Source organism: Macaca mulatta, chromosome 3, assembly GCF_049350105.2.
Source record: "Macaca mulatta isolate MMU2019108-1 chromosome 3, T2T-MMU8v2.0, whole genome shotgun sequence".
NCBI classification, from domain to species: domain Eukaryota; kingdom Metazoa; phylum Chordata; class Mammalia; order Primates; family Cercopithecidae; genus Macaca; species Macaca mulatta.
The window spans coordinates 127,416,130-127,440,836 of record NC_133408.1 but is presented as its reverse complement, the minus strand read 5'-3'; the positions used below and the strand labels follow the sequence as shown (position 1 = coordinate 127,440,836).

The 24,707-nt window shown below is 38.8% G+C and overlaps 1 protein-coding gene across 16 annotated transcripts in view; it reads left to right on the top strand.

The window, feature by feature from the left end:
- The first annotated feature begins 3,921 nt into the window (after window positions 1-3,921).
- Window positions 3,922-24,707, top strand: part of AKAP9 (A-kinase anchoring protein 9) — a 172,792-nt gene continuing 152,006 nt past the window's right edge. For all 16 annotated transcript variants that reach the window (XM_015134121.3, XM_028846079.2, XM_077997065.1 and 13 more), the window contains exon 1: window positions 3,922-4,123. In XM_015134121.3, the coding sequence (XP_014989607.3) occupies window positions 4,076-4,123 (48 nt within the window). In that variant the 5' untranslated portion in view covers window positions 3,922-4,075. The remainder of the gene's footprint in view (window positions 4,124-24,707) is intronic.

Here is a 24,707-nt window from a genome sequence, read left to right as displayed (position 1 = left end):
TCCTCCTTCACTTTCTTCGCTTGGCGACTGGTTCCTTTCACATAGCTAGCCACTGTTCTCAGTCTCATTTGCAGATTCTGCTCACCTTTCCTCCCTCTTAGAGTTGAAGTATTCCAAAACTCAGTCATTGTAACACCTTTCTATCTAAACTTGCTCCTTAGAGCAGCATGGTCCAATAGAAAAATAATGCGAGCCACAAATGCAAGCCACATATGTAATTTGAAACTTTGTAGTAACTTCGTTTAAAAAAAGAAACTGATAAAATTAATATATATCTTATTAAACCCAATATGTCCTAAATATAATCATTTTAATAATATAAAAATAGTGCAATATTTTAAGTTATTTTATTTTAATATTAAGTCTTCCCAATCCAAAGTGTTACACTTGCAGCACATCTCAATTCAGACTAGCTAATAGATGTTGTATTGAATAGCATGACCCTAGATTATCTCATCCAATTCCTTAACTTAAAATACCATCTACATCCTGAATACTGACTGTCACATTTTTATTTCTAGCTTGGACCTGTCTCCTGAATTCCAGACTAACTGATGTCTAAGGGTGACATCAGTTCTCGGATTCCGAATGTGTATGTCTAACTTACCATGTCCAAAACTGAACACGTGGTCCCCAGATTTGCTTTTCTCCATTTTAGTTACTGGCAACTTCATAACTTCAGTTGCTCAAGCCAAAAATGTTGGAATCAACCTTGACTTTTCTTTTTGTCTCAAACCTCATATCCAATTTACAACTCCTATGATACTATTGGTTCTATGTTCAAAAGATATCCAGAATCTAATTCCATATCATTTCCTCCACTACAGTACTATGGCCCAAATTCCCATTATCTAGGATTACTGAAATAACATCCAAACTGATCCCCCTTTCTCCTCATAGCAGCCAAATGTCTGTGAATAACATAAGCCAAATCATGTCATTCATCTGGTCAAAATTCTCCAATAGCTCCTAATCTTACCCAGAGTACAAGCTGAAGTCCTTACAACGACCTTTAGAACTCTACAGGATCTGAGGCCAAGCATGGTGGTTCACCTCTAACCCCAGCACTTTGGAAGGCTGAGGCGGGTGGATTGCTTGAGCTTGGGAGTTTCAGACCAGCCTGGGCAACATGGTAAAACCCTGTCTCTACAACAAATACAAAAATAAGCTGGTTGTGGCTGAGTGCACCTGTGGCCCCAGCTACTCAGGAGGCTGAGGTGGGAGGATTGCTTGAGCCCAGGAGGTTGCAGTGAGCCAAGATCAGGCCACTACACTCAACCTGGGTGACACAGTGAGGTTCCGTTTAAAAAAGAAAGAAAGAAAGAAAATAACTCTACAGGATCTGGCCCCCTGTTACTTTTCTGACTTCATCTCCCACTATTTCCCTTGCTTATTCCATTCTAGCCACCCCCTCTTCCTTGAGAAGGTCCATCATGGTCTTTCTTGAGGGCCTTTCTTTGGATTTGCTGTACCCTCAACTATCTCCATGGCTCTCTACCCCACCTACCACCCCCTTGTTTTTTTGAGACAGTGTCACCTGTTGTCTAGGCTAGAGTGCAATGGTACAATCTGGGCTCACTGCTTTGGCCTCCTGGGCTCAAGTGATCCTCCCCCCTCAGACTCTGGAGTAGCTAGCTCCCGCCACCACACCCAGCTAATTGTTTTTGTTTGTTTGTTTGTTTGTTTTTGTAGAGACAAGGTTTCGTCATGTTGCCCAGGCTGGTTTCGAACTCCTGAGCTTAAGCGATCTGCCCCCCTCAGCCTCCCAAAGTGCTGGGATTACAGGTGTACACCACCCCACCCAGCCTTCTCATCTTTTTCAAGTCTTTGCTGAAATATCTTCTGAAAGAATCACTTGAATAAGTGAATGACATGACATGAATGAATGATTGGTATGACGAGATGTGACAGAATAGGTGCCATAAGGAAGAGTCAGAGCACTAGTGCCCAATGCTTGCCCTTCTAATAGAAGTTAACACAAATCTAACTTTCAATATTGATTGAGCACCCATTATGTAAAATAGACATGTATATGATTGGCTGCTATCAGTGAAGGGAAACATTGAAATAATCTTGTTGCTTTGGAAGGTATTCTTGAACATTTTCAGCACATACAAATAGCTGACTTCCTTAGTCACTGAGAAGGCAGTATCCCTTAACAAACAGGAATAGCTTCAGATACCCCAGGGCTTCCCCCTCCTAGGCAATCAGCATCTACACACATAATCCCTCAATCCAGGCAGTATTTAAATCACTGCACAATTAGAACACTTACTTCTAGTCATTACTCTTAATTTGATGGGTAACTAAATCACTTACTGCCTCAATTCTTTTATCCCTATGATAAAATGTCTAATTTCACCTGGTTCCCAATTCAGGTTGAGATAACAGGACAACATGCACTTGGCTGTTAGAAGTTGGCAGAATGTATGCATTACAGAACTTAAGAAAAAATCTTTTTTAAAGCTAAGATTTCTAAACGAGGGCTATTTAAAACTCATCCTCAGTTTGTAGTCAGACTTTAGGTCTTTAGTCTCTCCTTTTATATACATATTCTTTTAGAGATAATTGTCAGCAATCATGCTTGGACAAAAAATTGTATTACAGGTAACTGTTTTTCCTCTCTTCCTTTCTTTTCTCTTCTCCGCACATAAATATGAAACCTGAGTAATCAACCAGAGACATTGAAATGTGTAGTTCACTCCAGGAATGGATTTGAGCGTTGGAGGGTAGGGAGAAGAATACAAAGGATCGAGGGAGCACATGTAGGGGAAACAAGGAAAGATAGTAATGCTAAATTTATAAACACTGCTCAATTCAATCCAAAAAGCGTTTATTGAGTGCAGAGCTCTGTGCTGGTCATTTTAGTAAAACCAAGATGAGCAAGACTCATGATGATTCTCTGTCATCAAGGACCTGGGAGTATGAGCTGAACTAAGACGCACACAAATTATTAAAATATGGTGCAGGGTACCCTATTTTAATAGGGTACATAAAGGAAGTCCAAGGAGAAATAAAGCTGACATTAAGAACGTTTTAATATGCCAGGGCAGTTACATATATTAACAACCCTTCCAAAAATTCCAGGTAGGCTCAGGGAGAATAGGAAACTTGTCATTAAAGCTAGAAAGTTGGTGTAGTCTGGCATTGTCCCTAACCTAGGTTCTGAAGCTCAAGCTCCTTTCAGAACGCTACTGTTAAAGGGAAGCCCGAAGGAGTCGGGGGAGGGGAGTACGTTTTGACTGGATGTGTCTCGGTTGCCGTGGAGGGAACAGGAGGTCAGAAAAGCCATTTGGAGGCAGCGTGTGCGATAGGACTAGAAGGATGAACCGGAGATTGAGTGGGAACCAGTGGAGGGAAGAGGGAGGGACTTTTCAGGCTAAGGAAGTAACAAGAGCAATTAGCTCCTCTCATAATTCCTTGAGTCGAGGAGTTAACGTAGGTAGAAAAACTGGCGTCCGCCCCCCCACCACCCTCCACCCCTGGAACTTTTCCATTGGAGCTTTTAGGTGTTCGCCAATTTCACCATTAGGTGTGTTATTTTTGTAACTTGAAGGAAAAAACAAAAAACTCATGTTTTAATAGCACTGGATTCCTCGGAGGGTGGGGGTCCGGCCAGGAGCCTCTGGCACATTCCGTCCCTTCTACCCCTCAGCTCGGCCGCCACCTGCGAGCCATTGATGTGCGGGAAGGGCGCTCCCTACGGCGGGATCCTCGCGGGTCGGAGGCCGGTCCCAGGCCTGGCGGGGGTTGACCCCGGAGGGCTGGGCCGGGGCGGGACCCCAGACGCACCTGCCCGCGAGGCGGCTGCGCGGACAGACGTTCCAGCCCCTCCCGCCTCGCCGTGTGTTTACGTGGAGACGAAGATGGCGGCGGCGGCGGCGGTGACGGCGCTTCCCGTGCGGCTGAGGGCGATCAGCCAGTGAGCGCCGAGACTGTTTCCACTTCGGGCGGGGGAGCGCCGGCCTGGCTCGGCTCTCTGGGCAGCGGAGCTTGCTGTCCCACCTCCGTCGAAACCGACCTTTCTCCGACCACCCCTCAACCCCTGTTTTCCCCTGCCTTCCTTGCAGAGGCCATGGAGGACGAGGAGAGACAGAAGAAGCTGGAAGCCGGCAAAGCCAAGGTAGGAGAGCCCGAGGCAACTGGGCCTGCAGTGGGAGGCGATGGCTAGCAATGGGTGGGAGGGGGTCTGGGAAGCTGAGTTCGCTGCAGCCTCAGTGCACTGCCGGAGAGGGAGGTGCTGCAGGGTCTGCATCTCTCCTCGCCCTCCTCCTTTCCCCTTTTTCCAGTTGGGGGACAAAGCCTTGTGCTGCTAGCTAGCTGATAATACTTCCGTGAGGATTGAATGTTGTGCCTTCTTTCTCGTGAATGTCCAAATAAAACTCCCCTTTTACTGTATTGCTGTAAACTAGTGTTTAGTTGCTTCTAAACCTCCGACCTTTCATTTTTTAAGGAGTTTTCTGGGTGGTGCAGGCATTGTGTTTTCCAGGGTGGGGATTTAGGGCTTTTCTTTATTGGGTTGGGGATTTGTGCGCTGATCATCGGCTTGTCTTCCTTAGGTGGCACGCTGGCACTCTTGGGTGTGTGTGATTGGCCTGTGACAGCTGTCTCAGCAGTGGCTTGTGTGTGCCACAAGTGCCAGCTGTGAACTTGGCTTTAGGGGCGTTTTTAGAAGCGTGTCTTTGTATGTTTGTACTTGAAGGTCTTTGTCATGGCATGCGCTTTTGTGTCGTATGGAATGTTATTGCAGTCTGTGAATGGAACTTCTGGGGACCGAAAGGTTCCATATGCCTAGTAACACCTATAGAATTCCTGCTTTAAGTAATTTAGTTGTTATATATCTCTCTGGCGAATCCTGATTATGCGTGTGCGTGTGTGTGTATATGTGTGTGTACGTGTATGGAAAAGCCTGTAAAGCAAACAATACAATACACAATTATACAGAGGCATCGTTCATTGGGCTTCATGAGAAATTTAACATATACAAAATATAAGCTGCGTAGCATATTTCTTTTAAAAATTACATATTTGAGCGTATATTTTGTCTGGGCTCAAAAGCCCCCTTCCTCCCTTCAATGAAGTCTTCTTTTATAGATTATATTCTTTTTAGAGATAATTGTTAGCAGTCATACTTGGACAAAAAATTGTATTACAGGTAACTGTTTTTCCTATCTTCCTTTCTTTTCTCTTCTCCGCACATAAACAAAGGAACCCAGGTTGGTGATTTATTAGCAATGAAGGGCCATACCGCAGAGATGCAGTGATAGAAGCTCAACACAAGTTTGTTAAATGAATATAAATGTAAAAACTAGCTTCATATTTCTAAAATATAGTTGACTTTCCTATAGGATCCCTCTATTTAAGGTCAAGATTTAAATGCTTGTATATAGCCAGGTAAATTTTTACTTTCGGATCTATAAATGGTGGGAAAGGGTAATCAGGGTACCTTTAGAAGCCCAAGCGCTTACACTTGTGCAGTCTGAGGGGCTGAGCAAGCTCTGTGCATCTAAGGAAGTAGTGGAGATGAAGTGTGTGCCCCCTCCAAAAGCACTGAAGATCTAATTAGATATCTTATTTGTCTGTTACCTCAGAATTTTTATTGCCTGCCCCCAGAAATATCTTTCCTAAATATATGTGAAGCAGTCCTACAAAACATGGTTTACTTTGGACATACACATTTCATAATAGAGGATTTATTTAAATTGCTTGCAGTTGTAGTTGATTTGGCAAAATACAATTCTAGTTTCTTTGTGTGTTTCTTTGTCTTTCAAAATTCTGCGTATGGGGTAAAAACCAACATGTTTAAGATGAATTTTTGTTGTAAAAGATTACCTTCTTTTAGAATTTAGTCCTTTTTCCAGTAAGATAGAAATCTATGAGACTTGTAAGGCAAGGTATGTTTGCTGCAACATTAACTATACAATGTAAAAATGCTGACATTGGGAGCCTGGGGCGAGAGGATCGCTTGACCCCAGGAGTTCAAGACCAACCTGGGCAACATAGACTCCACAAAAAATTAAAAAAAAAAAAAATAGCTGGGCATGGTGGTGTGCGCCTGTATGTATTCCCAGCTACTCGGAAGTCTAAGGTGGGAGGATCACTTGAGCCCAGGAGTTCGAGGCTGCAGGGAGCCATCATCATGCCGCTGCACTTCAGCCTGGGCAACAGAATGAGATCCTGTTTCAAAAAACAAACAAACAAACAAACAAAAAAACCCTGGAAATAACTTTTAAAGACAACATGAAGAGAATCATTTTCTAAGTTATATAAACATGATGGAATATTTTAAAGCCATTAAGATTATGAAGATTGCTAGGAATATGAAAAATAGTGTGGAAAGGGCATTATCAAAAATAACGTATACATTATTTCATTTGTATAAACGTGTGCTTTCAGATTAGAACTGAAAAACTCTGGATTATAATGTCATTCAGCAAACCTATATTGAACCCCCATTTTATACCTAGAGGTGGTGACAGTGTCTGCTCTCAAGTTGCTCACTGTTTAGTGGGAGAGACAGACTCTGGGTGATAAGTACAAAGAGGGATGAGCTGCAGTGGGATTTGGGGGATATTTTTCCAGATTTTGTTAAAGTGTTTTAAATGCTACGATCTCATTTTATAGAATTACTAATAAGGCTCTTACTATTGATATTAATGCACCGTAATATAATGCCTTTCAAATAGTAGTTATATGTATTTGCTTAATGAATGAGCAGAATGATTACTGAGTCATTAATAAGTGTTACTTTACTAGCATGGTTGTAATTTAATAACAGTAATCTAGAATTCTCTTAATGTGAATTCCATATTCCTGGTATCAGAAACAACTTTAAATGATCATTTTCCAAAGTTTATCTGAGACTTCATTCTCCAAATGTCTCATTTGTTCACTGGACTTAAGTATTGTATTTGATAATCTAGTTTCACAAACCACAACTTATAAGTCTTTTGGGGGGTAATTTATTGGTAAACGGTTCCACTGAAAAATTCCCTTTCTGTGTCTAAACCTTATAAATGATGACTTCTTAAATAGCTTGTCATGTATGTGGTATAATATATAGTATACTTTATAAAATATTTTATACTACCCCAAATCTGTAATAATGGGTTAATAAATTGTGGTATTTAAAATAATTCTACAAAGACTTTTTGAGTTCAGAAAATGCCCACAAATAATGCCAGGTTAAAAAGAAAAAAGTTACCAGAAAAAGGTATATGTACATGTTTAAATATCAAGACACCTGAAGCACCAAGATATAAATTGTGGTTATCTCTGGGTTGTGGGTTATAGGCAATTTTAATTTTCTTTACACTTTTAGTAATTTCCAAATTATTGATACAATATATCTCTTTTATGCCCAGAAAAGAAGGATCAAGTGCCTTTTTTTTTTTTTTTTTTTTTTTTTTGAGACAGGCTGTCTCCCAGGCTAGAGTGCAGTGGCACGATCTTAGCTCACTGCAGCCTCCACCTCCCAGGTTCAAGTGATTCTCCTGCCACAGCCTCTCGAGTAGCTGGGATTACAGGCATGTACCACCACGCCTGGCTAATTTTTGTATTTTTAGTAGAGATGGGGTTTCACCATGTTGGACAGGCTGGTCTCAAACTCCTGCCCTCAAGTGATCTGCCTGCCTCGATGTCCCAAAGTGCTGGGATTACAGGCATGAGCCACTGCACTCAGCCTCAAATGCCATTTTTAAAAAACCATGAAGGCTTATTAAATATATTATATTAAACACGTTTTAGTGTATGACCATTATCCAGAACAGGAAAATGAGGCATAGAATAACTTATGTTTCCTATTTTAGTGTAGGCCTGGAATTGTAATTGTTATTTCAGTGCAGTGTATTATATAGTTGGGATTATACTGTTAGACATTTTATAGATCTCCTGTTTTTGTTGTTCTTCTTTCCTTGCTGTTAGTTCTTATTGCTATGGGAATGCTCTTACTCTTCAGCTGCCTCTTTTCCTAATTTGCTGTTTTAGGTTTGCTACAAGTAAACCCAGAACTGAGCTTGATAGAATACTATGTAAAAAGAAAACAACAACAAAAAAACAAAGACCTTAGGCGGGGTGTGATGGCTTACACCTGTAATCCCAACACTTTGGGAGGCTGACGTGGGAGGATCGCTTGAGCCCAGAGGTTCTAGACCAGCCTGGACCATAAGACCCCATCTCTAAAAAGAAAAAAGTAAAAAACCAAAACAGGCAGGGTGCAGTGGCTCACGCCTGTAATCCAAGCACTTTAGGAGGCCGAGGTGGGTGGATCACCTGAGGTCAGGAGTTCGAGACCAGCCTGGCCAACATGGCAAAACCTCGTCTCTACTAAAAAATATAAAAAATTAGTCGGGCGTGGTGGCGGGCACTAATCCCAGCTACTGAGGAGGTGGAGGCAGGAGAATCACTTGAACCCAGGAGGTGGAATTTGCAGTGAACTGAGGTTGTGCCACTGCACTCCAGCCTGGATGACAGAGCAAGACTCTATCTCAAAAAAACAAACCAAAACAAAAACGGAGACCAGTGGAGCTTGCCCAGTGGGCTTTAGGGCAATTTAGTTTTTCTGCTGCTTGTTGGTTATTTTGGTTTACTATTGGGTCTCAGCTATTTCCTCAGTATTGATGTTGCAAGAAGCATGACCCTGGGAGATGTAAGACATTACTGCATTATGTATTAAGTAAATATTTTCAGAGCTAGGCTAACTCCCTCTACAGTGTTTTGACAGGGATGGCACTACATAGGTTGTCCTTGTGTTGAACCAAACTATTTTAACTCTGCTTTAAATGACTTCATTTTTTCCCAAGTATAATTATTCATGTCCCGTAAAGAAAGTATTGTAATTTAAGTGAACAGAATTAGAGGACAGTTGTATATTTAATATAAAATTATTACTCTTGTAAATTTGCATTAGGTATACTTTTTTTAAGTTATTCAGTATTTTATATAATGTGCATTATTTGCTGAAGAATAAAAAATTATTGCCTGTTATATTCAGTAATTTGTAATTACATGACTTTTGTTTAACAAGCATTTTCAGTGTGAAGAGTAGTTCCAATTGTGTACCAAAAAAAGGATGGTGCTTCATGCAAGCTGTGTATGGATTATTGATAGCAGGACTTTTCAATTACTGTTTCCACTGTGATAGACAAAGCTGGTTATGGTGTAAAACTGTTCTTTGCATGTTTCAGATAATGTGTTCCACAGCTAAGAAAGTGTTTTCCCTTCCTGTTTTAAGCATTCTAGTTTTTTATACTTACATGTGACAGAGCTTACTTAGCATTCGGAGTAGATGCAGCAGTTTGATAACCTTCATCAACATTTATTGTGGCAATGGTACATTGCCTATGACTTAAAACTAATTCATGACCTTCAGGCTTTTTTTTTTGTTTTTTTGTTTGAGACAAGGTCTCGCTCTGTTGTCCAGGATGGAGTGGCAGCCTGCCTCGACCTCCTGAGCTCAAGTGATCCTTCTGCCTCAACCTCCTGAGCACCTGGGACTACAGATGTGCACCACCACACCTGGCTAATTTTTTAAAATTTTTCGTAGAGATTGGATTTCACCATGTTGCCCAGGCTGGTGTTGAACTCCTGGGCTCAAGCGATCCTCCTGCCTTAGCCTCCCAAAGTGCCAGGATTATAGGTGTGACGCACTGCACCCAGCTCAGGCTTTGTCAGAATGAAGCAAAACATGGTGTTTAGAGAGAGAATGTGGAGGAAGGAATGTGATGCCCTGTCAGTGAAACTGAAAGTTGAATGATAGCTCATGGAAAGAGGAAGTGAAAAAGATAGGATACATCCAAGTGATTGAAATATGACAAGAATAGAACAAAAATTTTTTTCAAACAAAAACATCTCTCATTTTATAAATAAAAAGATTCATAGTAAAAACTATGACTACAAAATGTCTATTATAGGCTACTGAATATTGAAATGTAAGTGAATTTCTTCTAATATAGCTAGAAAAGGTTATGGTAAATTGTTAAAACAATAAGGGACATTGTTTATATTTATTTCTTAGTAAGGTTCCACTAAAATTAAGATTAGTCACTTTATATAATTGGTTAACATTCATTTAAAAACTTTAATTTGAAAAAGCTGCGGAATTTTTCAAAACTTATTTATAAAAGCGGTTTGGCATCTGGCGGGGGGAGGTGTGTGTGTGTGTGCTGGAGAGAGGGAGAAAGAGAATTTATAATATTGCTCTCTGGCCTGGTAGAAATGGCACTAGGACTTTGGAGACATTTGTTTGCTCGTTTGTTCAACCAACGTTTTTGAACGCCTACGACTGCAGCTATGAACTTTTACTTAGCAAGCTTTTTTTCCCGCCCTTTCCACCCCCACCCTCGCCCCCCGCCAAGATGGAGTCTCGCTTTGTCGCCCAGGCTGGAGTGCAGTGGCACGATCTTGGCTCACTGCAATCTCTGCTTCCCAGGTTCCAGCTATTCTCCTGCCTCAGCCTCCCGAGTAGCTGGGACTATGGCGCCTGCCACCACACCTGGCTAGTTTTTGTATTTTTAGTAGAGACAGGGTTTCACCATATTGGCTAGGCTGGTCTCGAACTCCTGACCTTGTGATCCGTCCGCCTTGGCCTCCCAAAGTGCTGGGATTACAGGCGTGAGCAACCACGCCTGGCCGCAGGCATTTATTTAAATGATCACAAATTCTGTGCCTTATTTTCTATTGGAATAATCTTATGATGTGTATCTCAACAGGTGTTTTGAAGGATAAATGAAATAATGGGAGCTTTTTGAGTTCTCTAGGTGCTAGATATAAAGAACCTATAATTATTTTTTTAATTGAGGTGAAACGCGTAAGAAAAATTAACCATCTTAAAGTGAACAGTTCAGTGGCTTAACACAATGTTATGCAACTACCACTTCTATCTACTTCCCAAACATTTTTTCATCTCTATAACCCTGTGCCCATCAAGCAGATATTCTTCATTGCTTCTTCCCTCTAGCCACTAACAATCACCAACACACTCTCTGAATTTACCAGTTCTAGATATTTCATATAAATGGAATCATGTAATATGTAACCCTTTGTGTCTGACTTCTTTCACTTAGTATGTTTTCAAGGTTCATCCATTTTGTTGCATATATCAGTACTTCTTTCCTTTTTATGGCTGAATAATATTCCATTGTATGTGTATACCATAATTTGTTTATCCATTTCTAGACATTTGGGTTGTTTCTACCTTTTGGCTATTGTGAATAGTGCTGTTATGAACATTTGTATGGATGTATTTGAGTACCTGTTTTCATTTCTCTTGGGATATACTTAGTAGTAGAACTGAGCAAGGTAATATGGTAGTTATATTTCAACTTTTTGAGGAACTGTCAGACTGTTTCCATAGTGACCGTACCATTTTACATTCCCATCAGCAATGTGTGAGACATTCCAGTTTTCCCATAGCCTCACTAACACTTGTGTTTTCTGGTTTTTGTTTGTTTGTTTGTTTTTAATACTCATCCTTGTGAGTATTAAGTGGTTTCTAATTGTGGCTTTGGTTTGTATTTTCCTAGTAAATAATGATGTTAAGTATCATCTTTTAATGTGCTTTTTGGCCATTTGTAGGTGTTTTGTTTTGTTTTTTGTTTTTTTTTTGAGATGGAGTTTTGCTGTTGTCACCCAGGCTGGAGTGCAATGGTGCAACCTCAGCTCACTGCAGCCTCTGCCTCCTGGGTTCAAGCAATTCTCCTGCTTCAGCCTTCTGAGTAGCTGGGATTACAGCCACCCACCACCACGCCCAGCTAATTTTTTTGTGTTTTTAGCAGAGATGGGGTTTCATCATGTTGGCCGGGCTGGTCTTGAACTCCTGACCTCAGGTGATCTGCCCACCTTGGCCTCCCAAAGTGCTGGGATTACAGGCCTGAGCCACTGTGCCCAGCCCATTTGTAGATCTTCTTTAGAGAAATGTCTGTTAATATCCCTTGCCCATTTTTTAATTGGGTTGTTACCAACTTCTTTTATCTAATATTAATTATATCTATATCTATATCTATACTATCTATATATATATATCCTTTCTATATTTGTGGAGAGAGAGAGAGCGTGTGCACTCAAGTGCCAGAGAGGAATGGGTAGAAATACATATCCCCAGTGGGATTATCTTCCTTTTTTTTTTTTTAGGCTTTTTGGGCTTTGCCAAAATTTAAATTGTTGCTTCCTTTGAATAATAGATTCTTGGTGAGTTGATAAGAGCATGATGCTGAAGTTTGATTTCTTTGTTGGCCAGTGAGTCATTCCATTCCATGACCAGCTGTTTTACAAGTGCATGCAGTTGGTCAAAGGGGCACCTGTTGGATTTTTGGCTTGATCATTGCCAATCCATTTACACTGTGAGAAAAAAGTAACTTAGTGTTCAAAAATAAAAAGACCTGTCATTTTAGTATGTGAACATGGCAGATCTATAGCTACTTCACCAGTATGAGATGTCTTTGTTATCATATTGATACCCCTTTTACTTTTTATCTTAGTCATCACCAAAATGTAACTTACAACACTTAGTGCCCTTCTAGGTGCACTGCATAAAGCTTTGGTTGATTTGTGCATGGGTTTTTTTTTTTTTTTTTTTTTTTGAGACGGAGTCTTGCTGTGTCTCCCAGGCTGGAGTGCAGTGGCGTGATCTCGGCTCACTGCAAGCTCCGCCTCCCGGGTTCACGCCATTCTCCCGCCTCAGCCTCCCAAGTAGCTGAGACTACAGGCGCCCGCCACCACGCCCGGCTAGTTTTTTGTATTTTTAGTAGAGACGGGGTTTCACCATGTTAGCCAGGATAGTCTCGATCTCCTGACCTCGTGATCCACCCGCCTCGGCCTCCCAAAGTGCTGGGATTACAGGCTTGAGCCACCGCGCCCGGCCGAGCATGGGTTTAACAGTATTCAAAAGTGTTCAATATTTAGAGTATTCAAAAATTTAATATTATTTCAGGAGTAGTTTTGCTTAGGTTCTTGTTTAAATTTATAGAGTCTTTTGTACTATGTAAAATTCCTTTTTCCTCCTTGTTCATGAACAATGTAGTGTTTGTTTTCAGTTACCATCAGAGTTATGATTCTTTTTTTTTTTTTTTTTTGAGACGGAGTCTCACGCTGTTGCCCAGGCTGGAGTGCAGTGGCGCGATCTCGGCTCACTGCAAGCTCCGCCTCCCGGGTTCCCGCCATTCTCCTGCCTCAGCCTCCTGAGTAGCTGGGACTACAGGCGCCCGCCACCGCGCCCGGCTAATTTTTTGTATTTTTAGTAGAGACGGGGTTTCACTGTGGTCTCGATCTCCTGACCTTGTGATCCGCCCGCCTCGGCCTCCCAAAGTGCTGGGATTACAGGCTTGAGCCACCGCGCCCGGCCTAGAGTTATGATTCTTATTGTGGTTTACTGTTCTCTGAGATTTTTGTGTGGTCTGAAAGTTTCTCTGTAAGTCGAAGGGTTTTTCCCCCTTTTAAGAAATCATTTCTTAAAGCCCCCAAGATTATTGTTTTGATGATTCAGAACTATACTCAACTTTACCATAGAAAGTTCTAATCCATAAAGATTGTTTTCATAGGTTCACTGATTTACAGATCTCTGAAAAACTAATAGGGTATAAAATCTAGGCTCCCCTATGTACTGAACACACTACATAATTTGTTGTTTAATAGGATTGCTCATTGTGGGCTCTGTGATTAGGCTGTATTTATTCCTCCAGGATCCCACTTTTTTTTTTTTTTTTTTGAGACGGAGTCTTGCTCTGTCACCCAGGCTGAAGTGCAGTGGCGTGATCTCAGCTCACTGCAAGCTCTGCCTGCCGGGTTCACACCATTCTCCTGCCTCAGCCTCCCCAGCAGCTGGGACTACAGGTGCACGTCACCACACCTGGCTAATTTTTTTGTATTTTTAGTAGAGACGGGATTTTACCATGTTGGCCAGGCTGGTCTTGACCGCCTGACCTCGTGATCCACCCACCTTGGCCTCCCAAAGTGCTGGGATTACAGGCGTGAGCCACCGCACCCGGCCCAGGGTCTCACTTTTATTCAAGTTAGTATTGCCTTATTAGTTGTTTCCCCAGAGAAGATAGTGACAGGGATCAATTATAACTAGAATAGTAGTTCTCCGTATGTATCATGAATCAAATTTTGTGTGTGAAGGAGACCTTGTGGGGATTGCAGTGGGCATGAAGCAGAGATCTCAGTTAATTCTTATGCCATTTATATTCTCTTGACTATATATATATTGGTTTCTTGAGAGCCAAGTAAATTAGTAGATCTTCTTCTAAATGGCAAGTTATTAGAAAAGAAACTATGTTAAAACTGCATTAGCAAATATCTACTGGGAGTTTATGTATGAAGTAATGAGTTTTGGCTGAAAGTTACAGAAACTCTCTTATCTATTCATATACAACTTAAAAATATTGGAAATACTTTTGGTGTGAATTTTTTTATACTTGCCAAAATAATATTTAATTTTAATTTGTATAAATTCCTTTCACAATGAAAATTCGTATCTGAGCATTTCTAATGCCTCGTATAACAAGAGAACTCTCACTTTTCCACTTTAAACAACCATTCATAATTTTTATAATAAGTTTGAGAAAAAGAAAATTAGAGTTCTTTTTTAGTTGAAAAGAATATGTAGTTTTTTAATAAATTCAAAGGGTGAGATAAGGTAGGTAATTTTAATAGGCCTCAGGATTTTAATTGTATGGCAGGAAAGTCTGTCTACTTTTTCTCTAGGATTTGTACTTAAATTTTTTTATTGTTCTATGCTTTCTCTTCTTTCTTTCTCTATCTCACTCTCTTTCTCTCTATTTTCTTTTTCGCCCTTTTTTTTCTTTTCTTTCATTTTTGAGACAGGATCTCACTCTCTTGCCCCGGCTAGAGAGTAGTGGCATGATCATGGCTCATTGCAGCCTCGACCTCCTGAACTCAGTTGATCCTCTCACTTCAGGCTCCTGAGTAGCTGGGGCTACAGGGGCTCACCACAATGCCTGGCTAATTTTTAAAATTTTTGTAGAGACAGGGTTTTGCCATGTTGCCCAGGCTGGTCTTGAGCTCCTGGGCTCAAGCGGTTCTCCCACCTTGGCCGGCCAGTATGCTGGGATTATAGGTGTGAGTCACCACTCCCAGCCAATGTTCTCTTTTCTGTCTCATGCACCATGATATTTTCTAGGCTCAGTAGTTTAGTTTATACTTACTAATATATTCAGAAAGCATCTTGGTTAAAAAATCCTTTGAATTATTCTGTGATTATGTCCCTTTATTCTATACACTCATAACCAAATCCTACTTTTTAAATTAAAAATTTGTTTCACACACTTGGCGGTGAGCCGAGATCGCGCCGCTGCACTCCATCCTGGGCAACAGAGTGAGACTCTGTCTCAAAAAATAAAAAATAAAATAAAAAATAAATAAATAATTAAAAAGTTGTCTCACACTTAACCTTTTTCTTTCAATTCTAATATTGCAGTCGAATAGAATCAGGCCCACATTCCCTCATCTATTTGGTTTCCTTGCCTCTACTTCATCTTCTCTGGTTCATCCTATATATTGTCACTGGGTTAATCTTAAAACACCCTTTTCATTTTGTTAATCCTCTACTCCATTCTTTTCAGTCTTTCAGATCAAATCCTAGATAACTTAATATTTACTCAAGCCTCTACTTTATGCAAGTCAGTGGGAATTCAGAGATAAAGTCACAAGCCTGCCTCTGATACTTTCACATTCGAGTAGAGTAGAAAGTCAATCACAATATAGTAAGTTAAGTATTCAGAGTGAAGTACAGGGAGTTATTTACTCACTCAGTAAATATGATTGAGCACTTACTACTTGCTAGACACTTTGCTAACACTATAGGATGTTAGAGACATGGACTCTGCTAAGCATAAGCTTTATTTAGTCAGTAGGCAGAGACATAAAGAGATAATTATAAATACACAATGGGTAATATAATTCTGGGTCCATGAAAAACACAGAGGAGGGATATCTGATTCCATTTTAGCAGTTAGGAAAGGCTTTCTGGATGGATAAACCCTGAATGAAGCCTTAAAGGATGGGGAGGGACTGCCCAGGTGAGAAGGGAGTGGAAGGTGAGTAGAAGCTTTCAGAAGAATGAGACAAAATGGAAAAAGCACAGAGATGTGGAATCATTTGACTTGTTTTGGAGAAGGCATTGTATTACCTACCTTGTTTGGTATTATTGGAGTATAAAGCTATTAGCAAGATGTGGCAAGAAATGAGACTATAGGCTAGGGCTCCATCTTGAAGATCCTTGAATCTATGTTAAGGAGATTGAATTTTATCCCGTACTTTGTGGGAATCTATTAATGAGGGGTGTTTTTGTGTTTTATGTATTTTTTTAGAGGCAGGGTCTCACTCTTTCACCCAGGCTTGAGTGCAGTGGCGTGATCATAGATCATTGCAGCCTTGAACTCCCAGGCTGAAGCAATCCTCCTGCCTCAACCTCCCGAGTAGCTGGAACTACAGGCATAAGCCACCCCACCTGGCTTATTGATGAGTGTTTAAGCTGGGGAATAATATGGTTAGCTAGATTTGCATTTTAGATAGACGTATTCGACAACTGTGTGGAGGATAGGTTGAGGAGGATAAAACCATTTACGAGGCTGTTGAAAGTACAAATGACAGACAGTGAGGCAGGAACAGAGGGGATACATCAGTAAATATATAGAAGGTAAAATCAGCAGAACTTGGTGACTGGCTGGATCTGAAAGGTAAAGGATAGTGAGCATGGAGAACAAATATTTACTACTAAGAAAAATGTGGTCAAGGTTTCAGTTGTTGACTTAGGCAAGATTGTGAAATCAGTTTTGTACATTTTATAAGTTCCTTATTATACATCTAAATGGAATTTTTCAAAGATTTTGAATTGATAATTGTAGTGGTTATGAGGTTGGACTGGACCAGACCATCTAGGCTCAAGTCCTGACTCTGCCGTTTACTAGTTTTTTGACATCAGGAATTTACTTAACCTCTCTCCTCCTCTGTTCCTCCTCTAGAAAATGAGAACAATAATAGTACCTGCCTTGGTACTTGGGGTTGTTGTGAGGATTCACTGATAAGTATAAAACATTTAGAACATCAGTTTGTAAGAAGTGTTCAAGAAGTGTCAGGCATTATCATCATTATTGTCATTCTGGAGTATAGAGGATTAAGCTATATAACAGAAAATGGGATTGGAGAACTAGGGATCAGATAATGAGGAGCCACATATGACATTTAAAATGTTGTGGATGTTATCCTAAAAGTAGTGGAAAACTGTTAAAGAATGTGTGTTTGTCATGGTTAACCTCTAATGTTATTTCTTTACCCCCCGCCCCAACACACACACAAAATCTCACCTTAAGATAGGTATGCTGCCACCAGGTGGCAGTTGTATGTTATTGCTGTACAAATGAAGTAATAAAAACCACTATGTTCCTTTTTTAACATAAAATATTTACTTGATTAAAATAGCCAAGTGTAAGCAATCTAATTCTAGTAGGGCTCTTTTGTTCCAAAACAAACAAACAAACAAAACCCAGTTAAGTAAAGGAGAGAAAAGAGAGGGTAATTGTAAAGATGTGGAGGTTTCAGAGGAAGTTCAGAGTATCGCTGGGCCTCATGGAAACTGAAAAGCCATTGGAAACTGGTGCCATTCTCTCCATCATTTTTTTTCTCTCACTTTCACAATATGTTATGCTCCTCTCTTTGTAGATCAGCTTCCTTGCCTACATATCAGTTTGCACATGACCAAAATTATGGGATGAGTCTCCAAATCTGTTCTAGCCAATGGAATTGTTTCCTACTAAATATACCTTTATTTATTTATTTTGAGACAGGGTCTCACTCTGTCACTTAAGCTGGAGTGCAGTGGCATGATCATGACTCACTGCAGCCTCAACCTCCTGGATTCTAGTAATCCTTCCACCTCAGCCTCCCAAGTAACTACTACAGGTACATGCCACCATGCCCAATTATTTTTTATAGAGGCAGGGTCTCACTGTGTTGCCTAGGTTGGTCCTGGGCTTGAGTGATCCTCCCACCTCAGCCTCCTGAAGTCCTGGGGTTATGGGCGTGAGCCACTGCCCAGCTCTACTAAATATACTTTAAAAAGAACAAAGAAGGGGAATATAAAAATTATATAAATATAGAAACACATCTACTTACAGAGTAATCATCGAGCCTAGAGGCTCCCAAATTTTGCTGCATATGGGAAACACCAGGGAAGCTTTACAAATTTTTTGATGCCTACATTACATCCCATACCAAAATCAGAAAATCTGGGGTGTCAGCCCTCACTATTTTTTGTAAAGATACCCAGTGAGCAGTAAACTTTAGGACCCACTAACACAGCCACTTTACTTGATTCTACAACACTGTGATTATGTCTCATGACCTCTTCTAAGCCAGCTACTTTACTTGGTGTGGAACTGAAGGAATAGGGATGATTCAATGCCAGAAGGAAAATTGACTGTGTTGGATACAAACAGAAGCGTTTTATAGTCTGTAACATGTTTAGTAGGTTGATTATGTAAACTGTACTTTATAGATGATTTTAGGAGTATCTGTAGATTGATATGATTATTTCATGATGCACTCCTTTTAGAATCCTTTATATAAGATGAATCTCCTCATGTTATCTTTCTGGACAACTTTATTACCTCCTTGTTCCCTAATTCTGAGAGAAGAATCTAACCGATTGACCTTTCTTTCCTTATCAAACTTAGGGTGGGAGGAGAGGCAGGGGTGTCATGGATGGGAGAAGCTATGAGCACTGGTTAGTTCCCTCAGAAGGAAGTTCTACATACTTTATACTTAAATGTTTCTTCTACAAAAGAATATATGTGAAATGTATGTATAAAATAAAGACTGATGATAAAAAGAACACCTCTATACCTGTCACCCTGCTGAAGAGGCATACACGTATGAATATATTTGAAACCTTTCCTCATATCATCCCAACCCTTCACTTGAGGTACCTATAGTTCTGAATTTGTTTATTTCCTTGCTTTTCTATACCACATCTATGTACACATACAACATATTCGTTTTCCTGTGCTTGAACTTAATGGTATATGAAGTCATCAGTGATTTGCCTTTTGTTCAGTATCATGTAGAGCATGTTCACTTCCGCATAGTATTCCATTATAGGAATTTACATCAGTATCCATTGTGAGGTCAGTAAGTATTTGGGTTGTTTCCAGTTTTTACTGTTATAAATACTGCCACTGTGCTATTTTTTTTCTGTTATGATGTACAGCACATGCTAAGGGTTTAGAGATATGCAGAGATCATGATCCCAAGGTCCTTCAGTCCTTGGGGGTAGTGACTATGTTCAGGAATAGAGTAAGAAGAGGGAGTGAAGTCAAAAGCAAACTGATATTCATGTGTTTATTACATGCCTGGTTTCATCACATAAATATCTCACAGATGTCCATGGGAGTTGATGATGGATGCTGGATACCCGATGTCCATCAACATGGACCACTATGCTGACCAGATGCAGCAGTTCTTTTATTTTTTAGCAAATATTTCCTGCAAAAATATATCCATATAAAAGGGAATAATGTATAATATAGGTTTATAAATGAGTTAACCTCAGATGGTAAACTGGCATGCATTTTATGCTGTTAGAGAGTGTCTGTTTGTTACAAATATACCTTGCTTTGGGCATTCTTCTTTACATAAACTGTGCGGTGTTAATTTGTTGTTTATTTTTAATGGGATTAAACTTAATAATATGCTTAGGGTAGATAACGTTGGGGCAAAATGCCATTCTTCTTACTGTTCATTGTTAGCAGTAACCGAGATGACTATAAAATGAAGCAGAGATAGGTGGCATCTAAACAGCACTTTCTTTCTCTTTAGGGATAAGATTTCTAGTAGGTATGTAGTTGTATATATCCTTTAAAAAAAATAGTGATATTAGCATATGGGCCCATGACAATTTTATTAGTTTTAGTGAGTATTCTTTAGAGTTGTGTGAGGGAGTCAGGCAGTAAAGATCATTCAAAGAGAAAAACAATTACCTGTTGTGTTATAACCTACAAGTAATGATTTTGAATAGTTTGTTATTGTCTATTCTTTGTTTCTATGCATAAGTAAAATGTTACTTAAATCTTTATATATGCAGTTTTGTTCTTTTTTACCCAAGTTTATGTTGAGAGCATTTTCCCTCATTAAGATTTTTTTTGAAAACATCATCATCATCATTATTATTATTATTTATTATTATTATTTGAGACAGGGTCTCTTGTCAGCCAGGCCGGAATGTAGTAGCTCACTCCATTCTCCACCTCTCAGGCTCAAGTGTCCCTCCCACCTCAGCCTGCCAAGTGGCTAGGACCACAGGCCTGCGCCACCATGCCTGGCTAATTTTTGTATTTTTTGTAGAGATGAGGTTTCACTATGTTGCCCAGGTTTGTCTTGAATTCCTGGGCTTAAGCAATATGCCCACCTCAGCCTCTCAAAGTGCTAGGATTACAGGCATGAGCCACCACGTTGACTTGAAAACATTATTTTTGACAGCTGCATGTTGTTACATTGCATGGTTGTGCAATAGTGTAACCATGGACCTGATATATCACCTTGGTTTTTAAAATAATTTTAATTTTATTATTATTACTATTTTTGAGATAGGGTCTCACTCTGTTGCCCAGCCTGGAGTGGAGTGCAGTGATGTGATCCTAGCTCAGTGCAGCCTCACTCCTGGGCTCAAGCAGTCCTTCCACCTCAGCCTTTCAAGTAGCTGGGACCAAAGGTGTGGGCCACCACTCCTGGCTAATTTTTTTTTAAAAATTTACTTTTTTAAGAGATGGATCTTCTTATGCTGTTCTGGCTGGCCTCAAACTCCTGGCCTCAAGTGATCTTCCACTTTAGCTTCCCAAAGCACATACTCTTTTTGAAACATTATTTTCATTCAACAAATAAACATTTGTGTTTATGTGGCAGGCAATGAAATTGTGTTAAAATATGCAACATTTAGATGGTTTCTTAAGCTGCAGAATTTGTTTTCTTTTTAGATATGATGGTGGTCCAAAACCTTTATTAAAAAAAAATTATATCATTATATTAAATGAGATTATAGGCTATAAGTAGGACTGAACTGGTCACTCAATAGTATAAAATCCTGTGGTCTTTTCCATTCCTGATTCCCTCAGGCCTATTTGACACTGTTATTTTCCAACAGTTTGTATCTTTGTGGTATTTAATAATACTTTAGAGCATACTTAAAATGTTGCTTTTATCTTCTTTGCTTTCAGTTGCCTTACTTCAACTTCATTTACAAATGGTCTTTGGGACAACTGTTACAATCTTTTTATTTCCCTAGTTAGGCTACTGGAGTTTTGTTGTAGTCGTTTGTATAGCATTCTTGTTTATCATTCGTTAAGGAATATTAAAAACGTTTAAAGGCAGCATTGACAAATATATATAGTCATCATAATTAGAATTAATTAGTATTTTTTAACTTTTCTACAGCAAAAACAAAAAACAGCTCTATTTACCGCTATTTTTGAATACTGGAGAAACTAGGTAACACATTTAAGTAATATTTGGTACCATTCTCTCTAGAGTATATTTGTGTCATCGTGTTTGTTTTTATTTTCTCTCCAGTCTTATCAAAAAAGCACTTGTCTGTTTGGTGATATCACTTGCTCATGTTCTTTAAGTTAGTGTTCTAGGATTGTACTGTAATGACAGATGAATGAAAAGCGAGATGAGAATGCATGGAAAGCAAATGGTATAATTGGAAGTTGGATTTTGAGTCAGATATTGTTGTTCCATTTTATTTTGCTGCTTACTGCTTATGATCTTGGACAGATAACCCATATTCATCTTTAAATCTCAGTTTCCACATTCTTTCAACATTTCCTGACTTCTCCCCACATGACCCCATCTAAATTAAATCTTTTCTGTCTGAGGCTCTCCTAGTACCTTTTTCTTCAAAGCACTTTTTATCACTTGAGATGATACATTTCTGTGTTTATCTATATTTAATTTGTTTTTCCCACCTGTATTACAATTCATGAGAGTAGGGTTTATATCTCTTTTATTCCTCACTACATGTCTTACCTTAGCACAAAGTTGCATACATGGTGGGCAGTCAATAAATATCTGTTGAATAAATACACTACTTACTACCTGACATATGCCAAGTTATTTTCTTCACAGGTAAAACTCTACAACCACATCTCTTTTGGAAAGCCTTCTATGAAGAAATCAGGACAAGAGAGGTTCCCATACCACCTCCTTAAATATATATAGGACTGTTGAGTTAATGAAATTGTGTATTAGCTTTTTTCTCATTTATTTCTCATAACTTGATGAAATGAGGGACTGTTATTAAATAATAGTAGACTAAAGGGTCCTACTGTTAAGATCATATATTTTGACACGTCTAGCACAGTGCCTGGCACATAATGAACAATGAACACTCAAGAAGCTGAAGAGATTCCAAATAGTTGAATTTTTGAAGTGACATTATAAAAACTTGGCTTTTTTTTTTTTTTTTTTGAGACAGTCTCACTCTTTTGCCCAGGCTGGAGTGCAGTGGTGCCATCTCGGCTCGCTGCAACCTCCGCCTCCCAGGTTTAAGTGATTCTCCTGCCTCAGCCTCCAGAGTAGCTGGGATTATGGTGCCTACCACCACACCCGGCTAATTTTTGTGTTTTTAGTAGAGACGAGGTTTCACCACGTTGGTCAGGCTGGTCTACATCTCCTGACCTCAGACGATCCGCCCACAGCCTCCCCAACTGCAGGGATTATAGGTGTGAGCCACCGCACCCAGCCAAAACGTGGCATATTTTATACAGCATTTTGAAAATTCATTGTTTTATTCAGAATGATCATTTATTAAGTTAAAAATCTTGAGTTTAAGCAATCAGTTATTATTTGTATTAAGTCATTTATTCATGTTCTGATCAGAGTAAGACATTTGCTTGAGATTCAAACCAGTTTTGAAAGACAATTATATATGGACATAATATCTTTCCAGTAAATCTTGCAACTATTTCTGTGACTACATATGTTAACATTTTTATAATTGGCTTCCAAATAACAAACACAGATGGCTGTAGTCTGAATTTTCATCATGTTTTAGAATAAATGTTTTCTCAGAAATTTAAAGTGCATCATTTCAGTATAAGATGATTACCTAATTGAGTAGAATTTTTTCCTTATCTGCTAGCTTGCCATTTTTCAGATTGAAAGTAAATAGCTTAAATATCTATTAATGTAAGAAATTGGATATATATAATCTTGTTCCCTCTCTCACATTTTTACCAAACAGAACTCTTGCTAAAAAGTTATTGTAGGTATTATTTTTCTGAGAATTTAAATTTTGTTTTGCTTTTTTTCTTTTGGTGGAGGAGAGAGATTATAATTTTTTGTGTTTTAATTCATTTAATAAGTAACTAGAAATTTGTTAATTTTGAAACCATGAGGTTTTAAGATAGTAGAATTAAATATGCCTGTTAGACTGTTTTGGTTCTCAAGTCCTATGAAGTGGTGCTTAAAATTATTGCTTAATGGTGACTTTTCTGTAAAAGATAAATTATTTTTTCTTAACATGTATTTATTGAATATTATTTTAGGCTTTGTATGTATAGCAGTGAACAAAAGAAAAGCCCTTACCCTCATTGAACTTACCTTCCGGTTAATCTGAAAAATAATATGACTTCATATAATCAGTAACATAGGCCTAAAACAATGCCATGGTAATTTAATGTCCTTAAAAGTGATGCATTCTAAGCACTATAATAGAAAAATTCCTCCTTTTATTCCATATCTATCCATTGTCTTTTTAATTTGGGTTCATTTAATAATGAATATTATTGTCTCAGATTTTTAATTGAACTTTTTATAACGCAAAGTTTTTTTTCTCACATATTATGTGTTTGCAAATCTGAATAAATATTAAATATAAATTACGTATACCCTAATTACAGTTGGAATCTCAAACCAAATTTTCATCTTTGCCCTGATATATTTTGCTGTCTCAATGTATTTTCTAATGCAGACAATGTAGAATTTTAAGTTTCTGAAATTGAGCATAAATATCAATAATACTATTAATTTCTTTTGGTTTTGCATTCTCTCTTAGGAATCTTTTCTTTTTAAACAATGCGCCTAGAATTTTGATTCCATTTACAGATAATATATTTAGCAGTATTCCAGTTGGTTTATTTTTAAGAATGAATTTGCTGTCCTCCAAAGTAGTTTAAGTGCATTCCAGTTGCTTAATGTACAGATAGAGGCAACTGGTCTTGCACCTGTTCCTCAAGGAGACATGAGGTGAAATAACTGTGTAGTTGCTGAATAACTGGGAAAAAATTTAAATATAATCTATTTTTATATTCTACTGGGCTAGTGATTAGCTATTTCTGATTTACAAATTAGATGTCTTCATTAAGTAAACAATACGTATACTTTCCTTCATCCACAGCAGACAAAATAAGTATAAAATATGTTGTGTGTTATTCTGTAGATAACATATTTGTCACATATTTTGATAGTAATATGAGCATCATTAAAAATTGCTTTATTTTTATGATAAATTTTCTGGCCATTGTTGTAATTGGTCTAATTAATACTAGTAATCTATTAATACTAGTAGTGTATTTCTTTTTTTTAAGGCACAAAGAAACTTACACTTTTTCTTATTCTTTTGTTTCTCTCCTCTCAGAATGACCAAACAGCTCAAATTCAATTTAAGAATAGGTGGCTAATAGTTGCTTCTTAGAAAA